The sequence below is a fragment of the Athene noctua genome, chromosome 1 (assembly GCF_965140245.1).
Source record: "Athene noctua chromosome 1, bAthNoc1.hap1.1, whole genome shotgun sequence".
In the NCBI taxonomy this organism is placed as follows: Eukaryota; Metazoa; Chordata; class Aves; order Strigiformes; family Strigidae; genus Athene; species Athene noctua.
The window spans coordinates 98204864-98219949 of NC_134037.1; the positions used below are offsets into that span (position 1 = coordinate 98204864).

At 41.7% G+C, this 15086-nt stretch overlaps 1 protein-coding gene across 4 annotated transcripts in view; it reads right to left on the reverse strand.

Annotated features, from left to right (window-relative positions):
- TTC7A (tetratricopeptide repeat domain 7A) overlaps nucleotides 1-15086 on the reverse strand; it is a 210366-nt gene that overhangs the window by 149820 nt on the left and 45460 nt on the right. For 3 of the 4 annotated variants that reach the window (XR_012632911.1, XM_074897068.1, XM_074897067.1), the window contains exon 11: nucleotides 3538-3642. The exons of the other annotated variant lie outside the window; for it this stretch is intronic. Coding sequence is in view for 2 of the 3 variants with exons in the window: in XM_074897068.1 (XP_074753169.1) it covers nucleotides 3538-3642 (105 nt within the window). In the remaining variant the exon portion in view is untranslated. The remainder of the gene's footprint in view (nucleotides 1-3537; nucleotides 3643-15086) is intronic. 4 annotated transcript variants of the gene reach the window in all.

Sequence of the window (15086 nt, forward strand, 5' to 3'; positions counted from 1 at the left end):
CACAACACATTCCATTACAGGATCCTGGAGACCCTAGATTAGTAGTGAAATTAATGGTACTGTGCTATTAAAATGTTAAAAACAACAACTCATGCTGCAACTCAAAATCACTGCCAAAATAGGCAAGTGAGCATTCAGCTGAGGCCTTGCCAGGAGTGAAAGAGGAAATTGCAGCAAGCCTTTTAATAAGTGGAACCCTGAATTTATAGTGGACCAAGGCAGAACAACCTCAGTATACGCATATTCCACTCTAAACTACATTGATTTTCCTATGAAAATGTAAAACAATACACAACTGCAATAGTCGAAAACTTTATAGTTCATTCTGGAAAGCTAAAAGACAGCTGGCTAAACACAAATGGGCTTTGTGTTCACTTGCTGGAATCATTCATATGTGAGTTCAGCAAACTGTTGTGCTGAAACCCTGGCAAACTGGAAGGCTAGGCAGCATGATGCCTCAAAAGTAACTGAGCCTACCACAAAGACATTTGAAACACCTGTGTAATGGGCTAGACACAGTATAAAAGTTCCAACTTTGCCAAAACCTATTGTATCTTATGAACTTTATTAAGCACAGGTCCAACTGCATCCTGACCAGACAAGTTGGTCTATATAGGTGCACTAGTTCTGGAGCTTTTCTGGTCCTCCAAGACAACTGACACAAGCTTTAGAATTAATGAAGTATTGATTTATTGGTCACTCTACTTTTTTTTTTTTTTTTTAAATTTGTGAAAATCTGCAATTTTGAAAAAGGTAACCAAAATATTGTTTATATCACTCAGCTATTTACTGCAGATCCAATCCTGAAAGCTAGTGGTCGATGGGGCAGATCATCTGCTGATGTAAGCCAGCATGGTGCCAATAATATGACAGTGGAGTAGTGCCATTTTACATCAGCTAATAATCTGGTCATACTGTCACAACAGAAGCTGGGGGCATTTAGTTCTTTTCCACATCAGGCTGTTATACATTGATTTGCATGACACAGTATGAATGTATGCATGTTTTATACTTTGTTTTGTTCTGCATGAGACATTATTTCATAGATGTGCATCCTCAATGTTGTAAATCACTATGTTACATTTCAATTAATTTTTTGTTTCCCCGGTTCTTAAGTGTGCTGAGACACCGTGTACAAAGCCAGCAAAATGCTTTAAATGACCACTAGATTAATCAGGAAAGAAACTGTTCTGTGCTCCTCATGTCATTCTGTAATTATCCAGCTGCATAAACGGTTTTGAGTTTTTTTATTGCTAGTAACTGAAATGAGATTAAAGTACTGCTTGTCCACGGACCATAAACAGAGTACAATTCTGCACCAAAAGCACATAGTAGACAGATGCAGTACATATAAATTAGCTGTTTCATTTGGATAAATGGTGATCTGATTTTACCCTTTTCCTGCCTAGCCAGCAATCAAGTATATAGATATATTTCCTAATTGAGAAATTAATAATATTTTATATGTTCTGAAAAGCAAGATACATTTGTGTATTTGCAACTGTTAATATTTGTCCATTAGACTGTTCCCATGCCATGTCTATCCTCCTTTCTATTTATACTGGCATTGATCAGCTTGTTCACTTCCAATTTAAATGATTCAATTCTGATTTGATTGCTATGTAATTTAAATGCAAATAATTACTGTAAGGATGACATTTAGAAAAACAGCTCTGCTAAGCAGGAAGGTCTTTATTAGGCACAGGAGTTTGCCAGTAATATCAGAAGCATCCCTTTGACTATGAGATGTGGGACTCCATCAATTCACTTCTTTTAAAATATGCTCTGATTTCCCCCTAACTCCCCTTAATTAAAAATCTTCTATACCATCATCAAGTTTGGTATCAGGGTAGAGCATAAGCCACTGAGTGAGAGGAAGAGGGGAGAAGAATATTTTTAATTTGGTTTTAGTTCATAAGGTTGCACTCTATATAACTGCAGTAAAATTACCCTCTTGTGAAATCATATTTATATTTTACATTGCACCCCAGTTCTGAGTCAGGGTCTGATTGAAAGCAGTAGATAGAGGAAAAAAACCCTCTTACTTTGCAATAATCAAAACCAGATCGTTTTTTCCTTTTTTTCCTATTTTTCAGGGTTAGACTGTACTTTATCAGCTCTGCCATGTATGAGAAGTCTGGATATACTAGATTGTCTGAGGACAGAGTTGGGACAGTCTCACCATCTTTTCTAAGTATCTCTATACCAAGGTATTTTTTATATGCTAGCTGTGCTAGCAGATTCAAAGAGACTTTGGGGAGAAGCACCAAAGAGAAGGACAAATCCTGACTCTGACCATTTCCTGGCACAGCAGCATCCTCAATTTCGGCTCATAATTTCACATTCAACTCCTCATCCACCACAGTCAGCAGACTTTAATGGCACTATTTTAAATTTATTCCTCAATAGTGAGAGCTGTATAAACACCATGAAAGAAAGGGATTCTATGCTATTTCTTTTCTTACTCATCCTTTCACCTCAAGACACATCAATGACCCAATGTTTGGCAGAGTGTCTCCGTTAAAACTTCTCTATATAGAGAAGTATAATGGACTTCTCCATATAGAAAACGCAGGTAGGTTGAGTAGTTCAGCAAGAATTCCTTCAAGACCTGAAAGATTTTTCCTAGAACAAGATAATTCCCAGTTTTTGCTGACTCACATGTAAGTTGAACCATTATAGTTCAAACAGTACAATTAATTCAAAAACATACATAACCAGATCTCCTTGTTGACACCACTGTAGTGTGTAAACTGATATAACTCAATTAAGCTTAGCTGAATACCAACTTTTCACCAGATGGGGATGTAGAGGATGGGGAGGCAGAGGGTAGGGGGACACAACAACAGTAGATCTAGCTCCTACAACTTTGCACCAAAATCTGGGCAGATTCTTCTAGTATTTTCTTTCATATTTTCCTGCATCTTTGTTTTACTTGTAGTAGAAACTATAATCCTTCATTGACTGCAGGGACACCTCGTGGTGAGGACAGGTGAAATCAGCAGGCTGCCATTCAAGTAATTAAACCAAGCAGCAAAAGACTGACAGATGTTTTTGCTCCTTGGGATAATCAGAATTTCACAGGCACAGACTTCCACTCCCACTCTGCTTCTGGGGTATACATTAACACATCCAGAACAGAAAACACTGACACAGCAACTTCAAGAACAAAGGACCAAGTCATCCAGCAGACCTGAACTGTCTAACAGTCCACGTAACAACTATTAACTTCTGTCTTCCAGGGGTTACATGAGTGGCCCATTCAACTCAACACTCGGTTGAAGAAGCAGTCCCAGAATGGCTATTATGACTTTCCCCCCTCCTCCTTTGTTTAATGTGCCAGCAAAACACATTTCAGTGACTCACCGCAGAATTTCTTGCTGGAATTTTCTTTTTTTTTTTTTTTTTTTTTAAAAGGCATGCATGCACGTATGATTTTTAACAGGGATTCTCTTTCTCCCCACTGCAACTACACGGTGGCACTGTCACTGCCGTACCTGATCCCTTACATCATAAGAATTGCATCATGTTGCTTACCCAGTGCAGTGGCCCAATGCAGACCTTGGCAGCCAGAAGAGGAATGGTGGGATCTGTAGGTCGCAGTTTAGCACACTCTTTGAGCACTGACACAGCATATGCTGACTGGAGGAGGAGGAGGGGGAGAGAGGAGGAGGAAATAAAAAAGGCTGATTAGACAATGCTGTTAGAGTCCAAGCAAGATAATTCAGTGAAATGTACAAAGAAGTGCTATGAAGTAAGGAATCAATGTCAGCAACAAGTTAGCAACTTTATTCCCACCTCCACACACAGACACATGTGTGCGCACATGCGCATGCAAACACACACTCTTCCCACGCTCAGAGGAAACATGCCAAAGAACCAGCCCTGGCTGTGCACTTTACAAGAAACAGTTTTCCTCAGCTGTTAACACACTGGTTATTTTAACTCTGCCCTCCCAATTCACAAGAATGCTGCTACAGTTTTCCTTGCACACAACCATTCTCCAGTAATCCAGAAAAGATCATAAAGAGCTTATCCTACAGTATGATAACATTCTAGGCCAACTCAGAGAGAGGTTTGTGCATCTAAAGTAGTCTGCTATGTGGATTGGTTTATGTCTTCTCCAGTTCCAGAACATACAACTGGGATCCCACCATACAAAGGGTGGAGCAAGCAACTGCAGAGCAATACACTGTTCAGAGGATGGTCCAATTAGCATATGTTAAAAAGAAAGCCCATAAAACTCTTGCTGTCTTCCTGGTGTTAGGTTACCATTAATGAATGACATTTACGAAGATTAGCAGTTACATAGCCCTTTTGATTCAATATGCTCTACAAACATTGCTTTTTACAGCACATATGCATGGCTGCCACATTTCAGTAAGTTTAAAGGGGAACGAGGAAACCTCTGTTCTGAGATCCTGGTGAGAAGGTCTGGTCAGCCAATGAGGAGGTGGCAGGGTTGCCCTGCCACAGTCCTCCAGCCCACCTCACCTGAACCACAGTTTCTTTCATGTTTCCAACCCTCCTCACTGCTGACCCGTGATACCCCCAAACTCTCTCATCCCTTGAGCTCAAGGGGAAGTTTTCTCCTCTCAGAATTTCTCCTTACATGTTCCTTTCCTCCCCAACTCTTCCACACAGTCCCAACGCATACACAAGCCTCTCACAAGCACATTAATCATGGCCTTTCCATATTACAGGAGAGCAGCAACGGAAGCTTGCAGAGTCATACTAACCACTGCTTTTATCAGGTCCTGGGCACCTCCTCCTGACCCCCGGGGCTCTCCCCACCAGAGCTCTGACCAGCACAGGTGGCTGGGTCTGGTGTCTGCTCCGATCTCTTGCAGCCCTGCACTGCAGCTTCATGCTCTCACCAGATAACAGTACTTCCCCTCCCTCACACCACACCAAAGCAGGCTGCGCCTGCTGCCTCCTTTCTCCACAAAACTGAAGGTCCTCTTCTTGCTACGAGATTCAAAAACCTGGATAGGAAATGGCTTGGAAGGGAGCCTGGGAAAAGGGAAAACCAGATGTAAAGCAGCCCTGTCCATGCTAATCTCAAGATGGGTTTTGTAACCAAACGCAAGCTCCACAGCAGCAGAGAGCAAATCCACCTACTTGAAAAGCTTGGGTACCTGCTGTGTGTGGTCTAAAGAAGATCAACAGCATGCCCTAGGTTCTCCAGTCTGCTCCCACCTACATAGAGCATCAGGTATCATCAATAAAATTAAGGAAATGCTGGTTATTTTACAATTCCAAATGCACAATTTGCCTAAAGCCAGAGGCAAGCTTGTCTCAGAGTAAAGATGGGAATCAATAAACCTCATCCTAGAGCTTAAACTCTCAAAAACAAAGACTTGGGTAATTCAACTCTGAGGTACATGAAGAAACACATCATTGTGTTCTGCTGTCACGAGGTGACTAGCATCCCTCAGAATGAACCTCCCTGACACCTACTTTTCAGAACAAGTAGTGTCTCAGGTTTTAATGGCATCTTATTCCTCTCTCTGACAGAATGCTACCTGCAGAATTCCCAGTAGCACTGCTGGACATGTTGGAAATGCAAGCATAACCCTGTAAGGGTCCTAGCCTGGCACATCATGTTTCTGTCCTGCTGCCTATATTCCAGCCCCACAGGGGCTTCCAGACAAGAGATATCCGAAGAGTAGAGCAGGACAACAATGTACCTTGCCGGTCAGTGTAACTGCAGCTGAACCCCCAGCAACCCTTGTCATCTCACCATGCGAAAGTGAACTGAAAAGGTCAGGTATGTAAAAGACCACACACTGTCCGGTGCCAAAGCTTTCAGAAACAGATAGAAAACAAAACCAGTGGTAATTTCTCAGCTTCCCATCAGCAGTGTGACTGAAGGAAAAGCAAGAGGCATCTGGGAGCTGGTGTCACATGCCTCACAAGCCAGCACAGCCAGCACTAGCACAAACCAGAGCAGTGAGAGGACCGTCCTATTTTGGGCCACAGCTGTAGCTCCTTCCAGGGTCTACACCAGAAGAGAAGTGATACAACCCAGCTCCTTGCCAGTTCCTTTTGACCTCCGCTCCCAACCTGTCTGCAGCCTGTCTACTGAGTCAGGATGGAACTTGGGACAAACCAACCCTGCAGCCTCCAATAGCCTTAAACCATAGAGCACTTATCATGTCTGTCCTGAATCTGTTCAGGAGGCAACTGCAGAACACAGTGACTACTGAATGCTGCAAAGCAGAAAGTCCCACCCTGTGCCTACACCCAAACACCTCACGTGTGGAGTCGCTTCATCACATGCACTTGGGAGCTTCTGAACATGGATTTACAGAGCAAGAACTGCAGTTTCCACACTGCTTCTGAAACATTTACAAAGCTATGTCACTTTAAAGTTTATAAAATTTGCAATTAAACATACAAAACAGAAGTGGTTTTTGAAACATGGTGACATGAAGCCCTTCTCCCCAGCTGCATTTTAAAAATTCAAGAGATCTAAATAATTTCACCTTGAAAACTTAATTCAGCAGAAATTATATACAGATGATCAAAATGTTAGCCAAGGAATGATGGGAGAAAGAATATCCCACTGCCACAGTGACCTTACTTAGGGGAGACTGGTATGAGGTGTTTTAAAGATATTAATTACATACATTAATAGGCAGGGAACAAATATCATCCATTAAGTATTGAATACAGATGTCATTGGTTTGTAAAAATATTTAATATGAAACAGTGTTTATGTAACACTGAAATAATCTGATAATTAAAATGTACATATTCTTTCACTTAGCGTGGGTGCACCAGGCAGCCAAGCGCATTGTTTGTGAGATTCACTGCAAGGCAATAATAATTAGATTTATTGGCGAGGCATGTTTTGAGAAGAGCAGAACTTGAACTCCAAGTGCGGGCATGCTTCCTACTCACAATTCCAAGCTTCAGAGGGGCTCACAACAAAATTCAAGCCAGCGTTTAAGTTCTGTCTGTTTAGCTTGCTAATTGCTGGATGATAATGACTGCACTGGAACCAGTTCCCAAGGACTTTAGAAAGCTAGGGATTTGCCTCTGGGTCTCATTTGGCCTCTCTCTGGGAAAAAAGCTTTTAAATCCCCCCAAACACATGGTTTAAAAAAATGGCAAGCTTGCCAACAGCTGCCTGATGGGGGTTTCAACTTTGTTTATGGGAGGTCTAATGTAGGAGTTCTCAGCCTTGGGATTCTCACCAGGCTTAAGGAGATTCATGACCATCCTTTCTTTGCTATATGACCAACAAAGCACAGAGCTCAAATCAGGCTATGGAGTGAAAACACTGCTTTAATGGGAATGTTCAGCCACCAAAAAAAACCCCAAAAAAACCCAAAAAAGGTGAACTGTCTAAGGGACTTTAGAACTTCACTTATCCGAGTTGGGCATCTCCATCCCTCACACATCAACACCTTTGTGCTTTTTACAATGGAGATGGGGAAGGAGGTGACACTACTGCTTCATATTTAAATCCAGTATCTATAGGAAGCTGATTTTGTCTGTTATTTTTTCCTCACCTAATCTACTTGCATACAGTATTTTCCTTCTGCAGAGATTGCAAACATGCTCCACAATAATTTATGAAAAGAAAATTAGAAAAGGCAGTTTCTGGGAAGTAGCAAGCAATACTGACAAATGGCTTGCTTTCGATACAGACCTCTGAAAGAGCTCTATGTATCACACCCAGTATCGGGGTGGGGGGGACATGACACTTCTCAGTCTGCAGCAACAAATCACAAGTAAGTAATGGAGAAGGAGAAAGATGGAAAGGAGACCTCCCCCTATGTAATTACAGCAGCCATGGTTTTGAATCCTATAAAGGGAGTAAAACATAAAGAAAAACTTCTATCCAAATACAAAACACAACTCCCATTCCCCATTTACTAATATTATATAATGAAGCATGCAAGCATACTCCTCAACAATGCTTGCACATGAGCAGTACAAAATGAAGAATAGTCTACAGTTAATTCTCTTTCTTACTTTTCCAAAAGGCTCAACAGATCTTGCCATCAATTATGGTAAACGCATACATGCTGCCCAAATGCTGGTTTGCCAAGTTCACTCCAACACAATTTTCAATCTTTCCCCTCCCCTTCCCTCCCACCATACCAAATCAACAAAAGAAGGATGTCAGAGATTAGTTTCATATTTAGAAGATAAAGAAACCACAAATGTAAGTAAAAGGAAGAAGAATTTCCAGACAGTAAATCATGCCAGGCAGACCTGACACACCATAAACAGTTGCTCTTCTCTTGCAAAGGTTCCAAAAACCTTCTTTGGTAACACTTTTCAGCCAAAGGGAAAAATGTTCCTTAAGGTAGACAGCCTCATTCCCGATTCACCTGGCAGTTTAGTACACAGATGAATCTCCACAACTAGTACTGCTTCATTTCTAGCATCATCCTGTCTGATTTTAAAAACTGCACTATTTTAAAGAGATTGTGGGGAAGGGGGCGGGGAAGGCTTTCATCATTATGCAAGAATTAGTATTCCCTGTATCCTGGGATTCACAGCCATCTAGCTATAAGTGACCTTGAACCAACAGGAGATGACAGAGTGAGCCAGCAATTGAGAACTCTGGAATTAGTTGTTCTGGTGTTAGCTTTTCACTGAATTTCTGGATTGCTGCAAATCCCTCAGCATGAACATTATTTCCCTAAGACATTTATTTCTCTCAACACAGGGATCAATTCTTCCTTTTTACCTTGTGTTTAGCAAATTAGAGCACTGGAGTTCAGCAGCTTCAAATACTTACTTTTAAAAGTACCTCTTAAATTCAAATATTTATAAGCATAAATTTGTCCTTGCTAATGTGACAAACACCCCACTTCACACTTTCTGTCAAGAAAAGAGTCAAGCCTGAAGGCAATTATTTAGCCCACCTAGGTATTCTGCTTGACAGTCAGTCATCTTTGGAAATTTCCATTTTTTTGTACTGTCTACAGAACAGAGGCACAACCCTTTCTAATCTTTCTTTTGCACCAAAGGAAACCAAACTATCCCTTAGATAGCTGACCTTTGTAACAGGATCTTTAACCAATGAATGTTCAATATTTTAACTTTCATTCCCCAGCAATGCTATTTAAGGAGCCATCTGAGGCTTCTGCTGCTCCCAGGGTTCCTGCCTGCAACGCAGAGGAATGTACTTTTTTTTCCCCAGTTGCCTAGCAACCAGCCTAAGCTTTTGCAAGGAAACCACGAGAAGAACAGCCTAAATCATAAAATTCGTCTGCTGTTACTGCAGAATTATGTATCAAATATATTTATAACTTTCCTTCTAACCTTCTGGAAAGCTGTATGTTGGCAGTACAGGCATGGTGAAGTCAAATTTGAAGCTCCTCGAAGCTGTTAGAGACATCTGCTTTTGCTGCACTGTTTAAATAAGGGGAAGTATTCCTTTTTTTGTGTGCAACACAGATATGAGCAGCTCAGACATTAGCTTGTCATTACTTGGCTATGACCACTATGTATCAGCAACTTGCAAAGGGCTCCAAAATCAGGAGTGCATGTCTGTGTAAGACTGGTTTCAAAACACTAAAAATGCTGCCAGCACAAGCCCTGGGCAGGGTTGCAGTATCTCTGACTGTGAAGAGCCAAGGGGAGCACAGTGACACTGCAAGACTGGCTCAGGGAAGAGCTGGAGCCTAATCCCCCAGAAAAATGTCTGAATGACAAATGTCAAGAAGGATGTGATTATTTCCCATTGTGTAACACCTGACACCTCCTGAAGCATTATGTTATTAAGAAAACCATTCAGGTAGACAAGCATGACTCTTTCTTCCTCTTTGCCTTAAAGATGAATAAACATAAGGGGTAAGAGCAGAGGAGCATTTTGCGTAGTTGAAAGCAGCTTCATCTGCCTGGTTTTGCAAGGTGCCATGCTTGGAGCTCAAATCCCCCTACTGCCAACCTATCTTATCCGTATGGTAATGTTGACCGTTGTCCCTATGGTGTCCTCAGTGTGGGCTAGCAGGGGCTGGAGGAGGATCAGCAATGACGCGGTTCTTTCTAAATTCATGCAATTGCTGTCCTAAAGGCAAAAACTGGGCTGATGATGTTCTGTCAACCCTGGATGAGAGAGACTGTACAGCGGTGTGCGAGGCACCCTAGGAACCCATAACCATCATCGGCAATTCCAGCACAAGGCCTGCTGAGCATAGCCCTTGCCTCCAAGTAACTGCTTCCAGCTCTACTGGGCTCTCACAGAGGCTTTTCCCCACAGCCTATTCAATTGCTCCTGAGTTCTTCCTTTATGCACTTTTTGCTGTGCTTCATCCCCTAAATACAGGGTGAGGGGTAAGAGCAGATCATCCTCTCCTAAGCAGATGCTCCCGACATCCCCTCAGCTGGCCCGAGATGGTATCCCTCCCCCTCCTCCTCTCAAGAAACACAAATCCTAAAGCTTTTAATTCAATGAGTTGTGTCGTGGCGGGGTTTTTTTGGCAGAAACATTAAATATGAGCATGAAAATGGTTTTATGTATTGCATACACTAATAACAATAATCTTCATCTACTGGGCATAAGAGATCAGTGTAAGGCTGCTGCGAACTGAATGACTCAATTAGGGTACCCAGCACTTTTAGACTAGTAGACTCAGTGTTCACAGAATAATTTCACAGCTATCCTTGAAGAATTCCTCCCTCAGTACCCTTAGGAAAATGGCACATCATTGTCACTAAATACTAATCTTGTCTCCTTGGTTGGTAGGTAGAAGAGAGGCGTCAACGTTGCCTCACATTGTTCAAGGCCCATATTTTATCAGTTTATCTTTCCCTTAAGCAGTATGGCAGGTAAAGAAGACATGATGCAGATCTAAAGACTTTCTGAATTACTATCAATTTAAGATAGAGCCCAATCCCACGATGCACTTGTGAGTCTCTATTCCCAGAGAGCTCCAGTGACATGTTGGGACACACAAGCTGGGTCCCATGTGAGGCTGTTAGGTGTGGAAGGGAACAGAAATCTGAACAAGGGAACATGTAACTGATCCAACTGGTCTGAGGCCAGGCAAATGCTTGTAAGTGCACAGGGACCCTATTTCACATCCCTTGTGCTTGTAATACATCATCTGGATACTATGACAATTTTGTCTCTAACTAGATAAGTCAGTAGAACTATCCGAGTCTGCAGGAGTGCTGTGTGTTGGTAATCTCCACAACCTCCAGTGGAAACGGTTTGGCTGAAAAGCAGCAGCAAAGTCTGCCCCGAACAGCTGTCTCTCCACTACTGTGAAGACTACAGTGTCTTCTCTACTCTGTAAATGTTTGGTCCTTCCTTTCCCCATTCTGCTGAACACAGGTCACTTTTTGAAAATCTTAAGACAAGCAGATGCAACCCTACTGCACTCATTCTACTCTGGCAGCAGGAAAGTGGCTCATCTGATTGCCCAAGGACTCTGCCAGATGGCACCCGGCTATCATACTACTTGCCACTCAGACTCCAGCCTGTCTATGCATGGCAGCAGAGCCAGGGATCTGTTATGCCCACTGAGCCTCTGGCCGTATTACCACATCACAAAGGTTATTACCAGCAGAAGCAGCTTAAAGCATCTGTGAAGAGTTTAGCAGTCAGTTTTTCACCACCAGTTCAGAACAGGAGTGCTGCATTAGACTGATTTAAACCTTTCTCTTGCCTATCCAGAACGGCACTTGGTAACCCAAGATATCTTTTGCTATGTCTCTGCCATTGTCTAGACTTTCCCAGCGTTTCATCTAAAACTGACTACAAAAGTCTTTCAAATTTCATGGTGGATTTTAATTATTTAAAAAAAAGCGTGGTCCTTTTGTTCAGAAAATATACAGCTTGGTATACATGCATTCCCCAAAATGGGTTAAAAAACAACCAGACCACACCATCTCTCTCATTATGCAAGTTGTTGAGAAGCACAGGAAAGCATAATTGCTGTCATTCCATTATTTCCACTGCTTAAGTGGATAGAAGACAGGCACGAAGGTTAAACTTCTCTGAGTTTTTTCATTCACTATTTTATGAAGCCCTAAGGCCTTGCTTGCTCTGTAAGAACTTACTGAAGTGATGTGCCTATTTTTGTTAAGACACATGCTTTTTAGAATAATGTGTAAACTCAAGCCTACATACAGTAATAAGCCTAGGTGGCTGGCTTGACATTCAGACTGATCACTTGGGAAATGACAGTCACCATTTGGCAATTTTTTGGCTGGCAGAGGAAGAAGAGAGTTTGAAATTCAACTTGATTGACCTAACCTGAAGAAGATGAATATATAAAATAAAAGTAACACTAGTGAAATGCAGTGTAGAATAGAGGGCAAAACAGGATTTTACAGCACTTAAGAAGGTCAGAGTTTGCAAATCCTAAAAACATGTTTTTTAAAAAAAACCCAACAAAACCAGACACCCCCAAGTTTCCAGCATTTACAGGTTGATAAAACTGTTCCTGTTGTACACAGGATTTATGAGCATGATTTGCTGTACTGCAGAACAAGTAATGCTGCAGGATGTGAGATTTCATTACCAAGAAATGAGATCAGGAATTGGCTGTGACTTAGACAGGTGAAAACAGATCTTCTACCTATAAAAGCTCAAGTCTATTTTGCATTCTGCAGTCTAGACAGACCACAGTGTTTTCTCATCAGTTCTTTCTGCTACACTGGAGCACTTACTTTTAAATGAACTCTGTCCTGCTATCAAGCTTCGAAGCCATATAAATGTGTATGCCACATCTCCCATTAGTAAGATGACGCATTGCAGAGTATACGACAGGAATCCTCAGGGAATACTTTGGGATTAGAAGTGAAATACTGCACAGATGGGATTGTTGGGTAAGGGAATTCCCTCTGCCCCATATAGGGCTCAGAACATTTAGAGCTTTTTTACATGAATAAGCAAGATTGGGCCATTTTACCTTGTAAATATTTAAAGTACAGGCAAAAAGACGTAACATACTTCAAAACCTGAAAAAATAGGGCAGTTACAGAGATACAGACACTCGTGCTGCTCTTTTTTCCTCTGACATACCAAATATTCATTAACTTCTAGAGAAGGTGAAGAGGTATGAAAATATGTAAGGACAAGGACAGAGTTCTCATGCAAACTGTTAGAAGCTCAAGATTGGCCCCATTTCTCTCTTCATACTAACCCAAGATTGAACCACAATTACTTTTTGAATACACTCACTCTCTCAACCATCAGCAGTTAAAAATTTAGATCTGCTCTCTGGCAGATTACTAGAGTTACAGCCTTGTCTGCTGTTGAGAAACAGGTTACACAACCTCTAAAGCCAATAAAGCTCCCAGACAAGTCCCGTGTTTATGGGAAGATACCCCGCCTTTCCATTATGGTCTATCTAGCCATTGTTGCCCTCAGTATCAAGAGATCAGGTATCCAGAGGATTTGCAAAAGGCACAGAGGGCAGCAACGTGTTAACTCCAGCTGAATAACAAGGGGAGCTGGACCTGACTTGTAAACTCCCCACCTGACAAAGGCCGCTGCTAGGTATTAGCACCATGGCACCAAGCTCATTGTTTAAGTATTCCACCAGTAGCTTCAGGTTTCCCTATACATGATTGAGTCTAGCCATCATTTTCATACTTGGAATGGGATTTTGAAATGCTTGTACTGAACTCCTACAGGAATCTGTGAACCTCTTTCTCACTATACATCTCCCTTCAGCTCCCTGCTGATCTAACATGTTTTGTCAAAGTTTTGATGTCTCCTTTTGATTATAACTGATCTAGCTGATTTACAAGATAACTGTGAAGTCCCAGAACAGTCAGAGTTTGCAAGGTCCCACCAAGTACACCCCTAGTGCCTCACAGTGGGATCACTACTGACCGATACTTGCCTAGGGTGTCCCACAGAACCCCAGTGACACAGGCTCCACACAACCTCTACAGGCAATCTTTTTCCAGTCTACCATTCTCCTTTTTTGAGTCTTAAAAGGAAACATGAACTTGTGCTGCTGCAACTGGAAGCCATCATGTCCTGTCCTACCCACCACAGACAAAATTAACCCCTTCTTCTAAGAGCTCTTGAAGACTTGTTTATCTCTTGGACTTTTTTCTCCCCTTTAAGGTAAAAAAAATTAAATTCTTTCAATCTTTCCACAGTCCTGCTTACTATACCCTTAGCCATCCTTGATGCTCTTTATTAGACTTTCTCTTGTTGTTCCCCATTTTCTTGGAGTATAATGCGTAACAACAGTCTTCCAAGATGAGGCTTTGCCTATGCTCACAGAGGTGAAGGAATCCCTTCAGACATCTTCCAAGCTTTGCTGCCACTTACACATCACAAGATGACAACTTCTTTGCAAAAGCATGACCCTGTATATGCATCTCCCATTCCCACACCAAAGTCACTGTTTCCAGCTCAGCTTACAGCCATCAGAGGGCAGCAGTAGTTACAGTTTGGCAGATGACTGCTAGTTGGTGATCTCTGCCCAGGTCCACGTGGATTCCTCTATAAGCCATGGGCACAAAATATAGGAATATTAAGTGGTCTACCACTCACAGCATTACTTTGCTCATACCTCCTGAAAGTGTAGGCAGGGACCCCCAAAATGAACAGGCTAAATTTTGTATCATCCATGTTTCATGCAGGAAGTCTGCTCTTTTAAGACTAATAAAGAAAAGCTGCTGCCACCTCTGCCTACCTTTCACAAATAGACTTCAGCCATCTCAGTGGTTAACTGGTAACTTTGACAAATACTAATTTAAAAAAAAACTTACGCTAAAACACACGTCCATACAAACATTCACACATAATTTCTTTTTCCACAGTATCTTTTGCACCAAGCACTTAAAAAATATCAATCCTTGCAAGCTCTCTATGAAAAAGCATTTCCCTGATCAGATGGAAAAACCATAGCTTAAAGAGAAGTTAAGTCAACTGCCCAAAGACATAGAATGAGTTGATGACAGTTTTAGACATCTTTCTTATACTAAGCACATTTATGTTGGATCTGCAGAGAATGGACAACTGTATAATGCTGCATAATGCTTTTCAATTCACAGCTATGTACAAAATCGGCTTTCTTCTTGATAATGAGAAGCAAACCCTACATGGAAAGAACAGTACTCAATATCAAATGCACACACCTGATCAC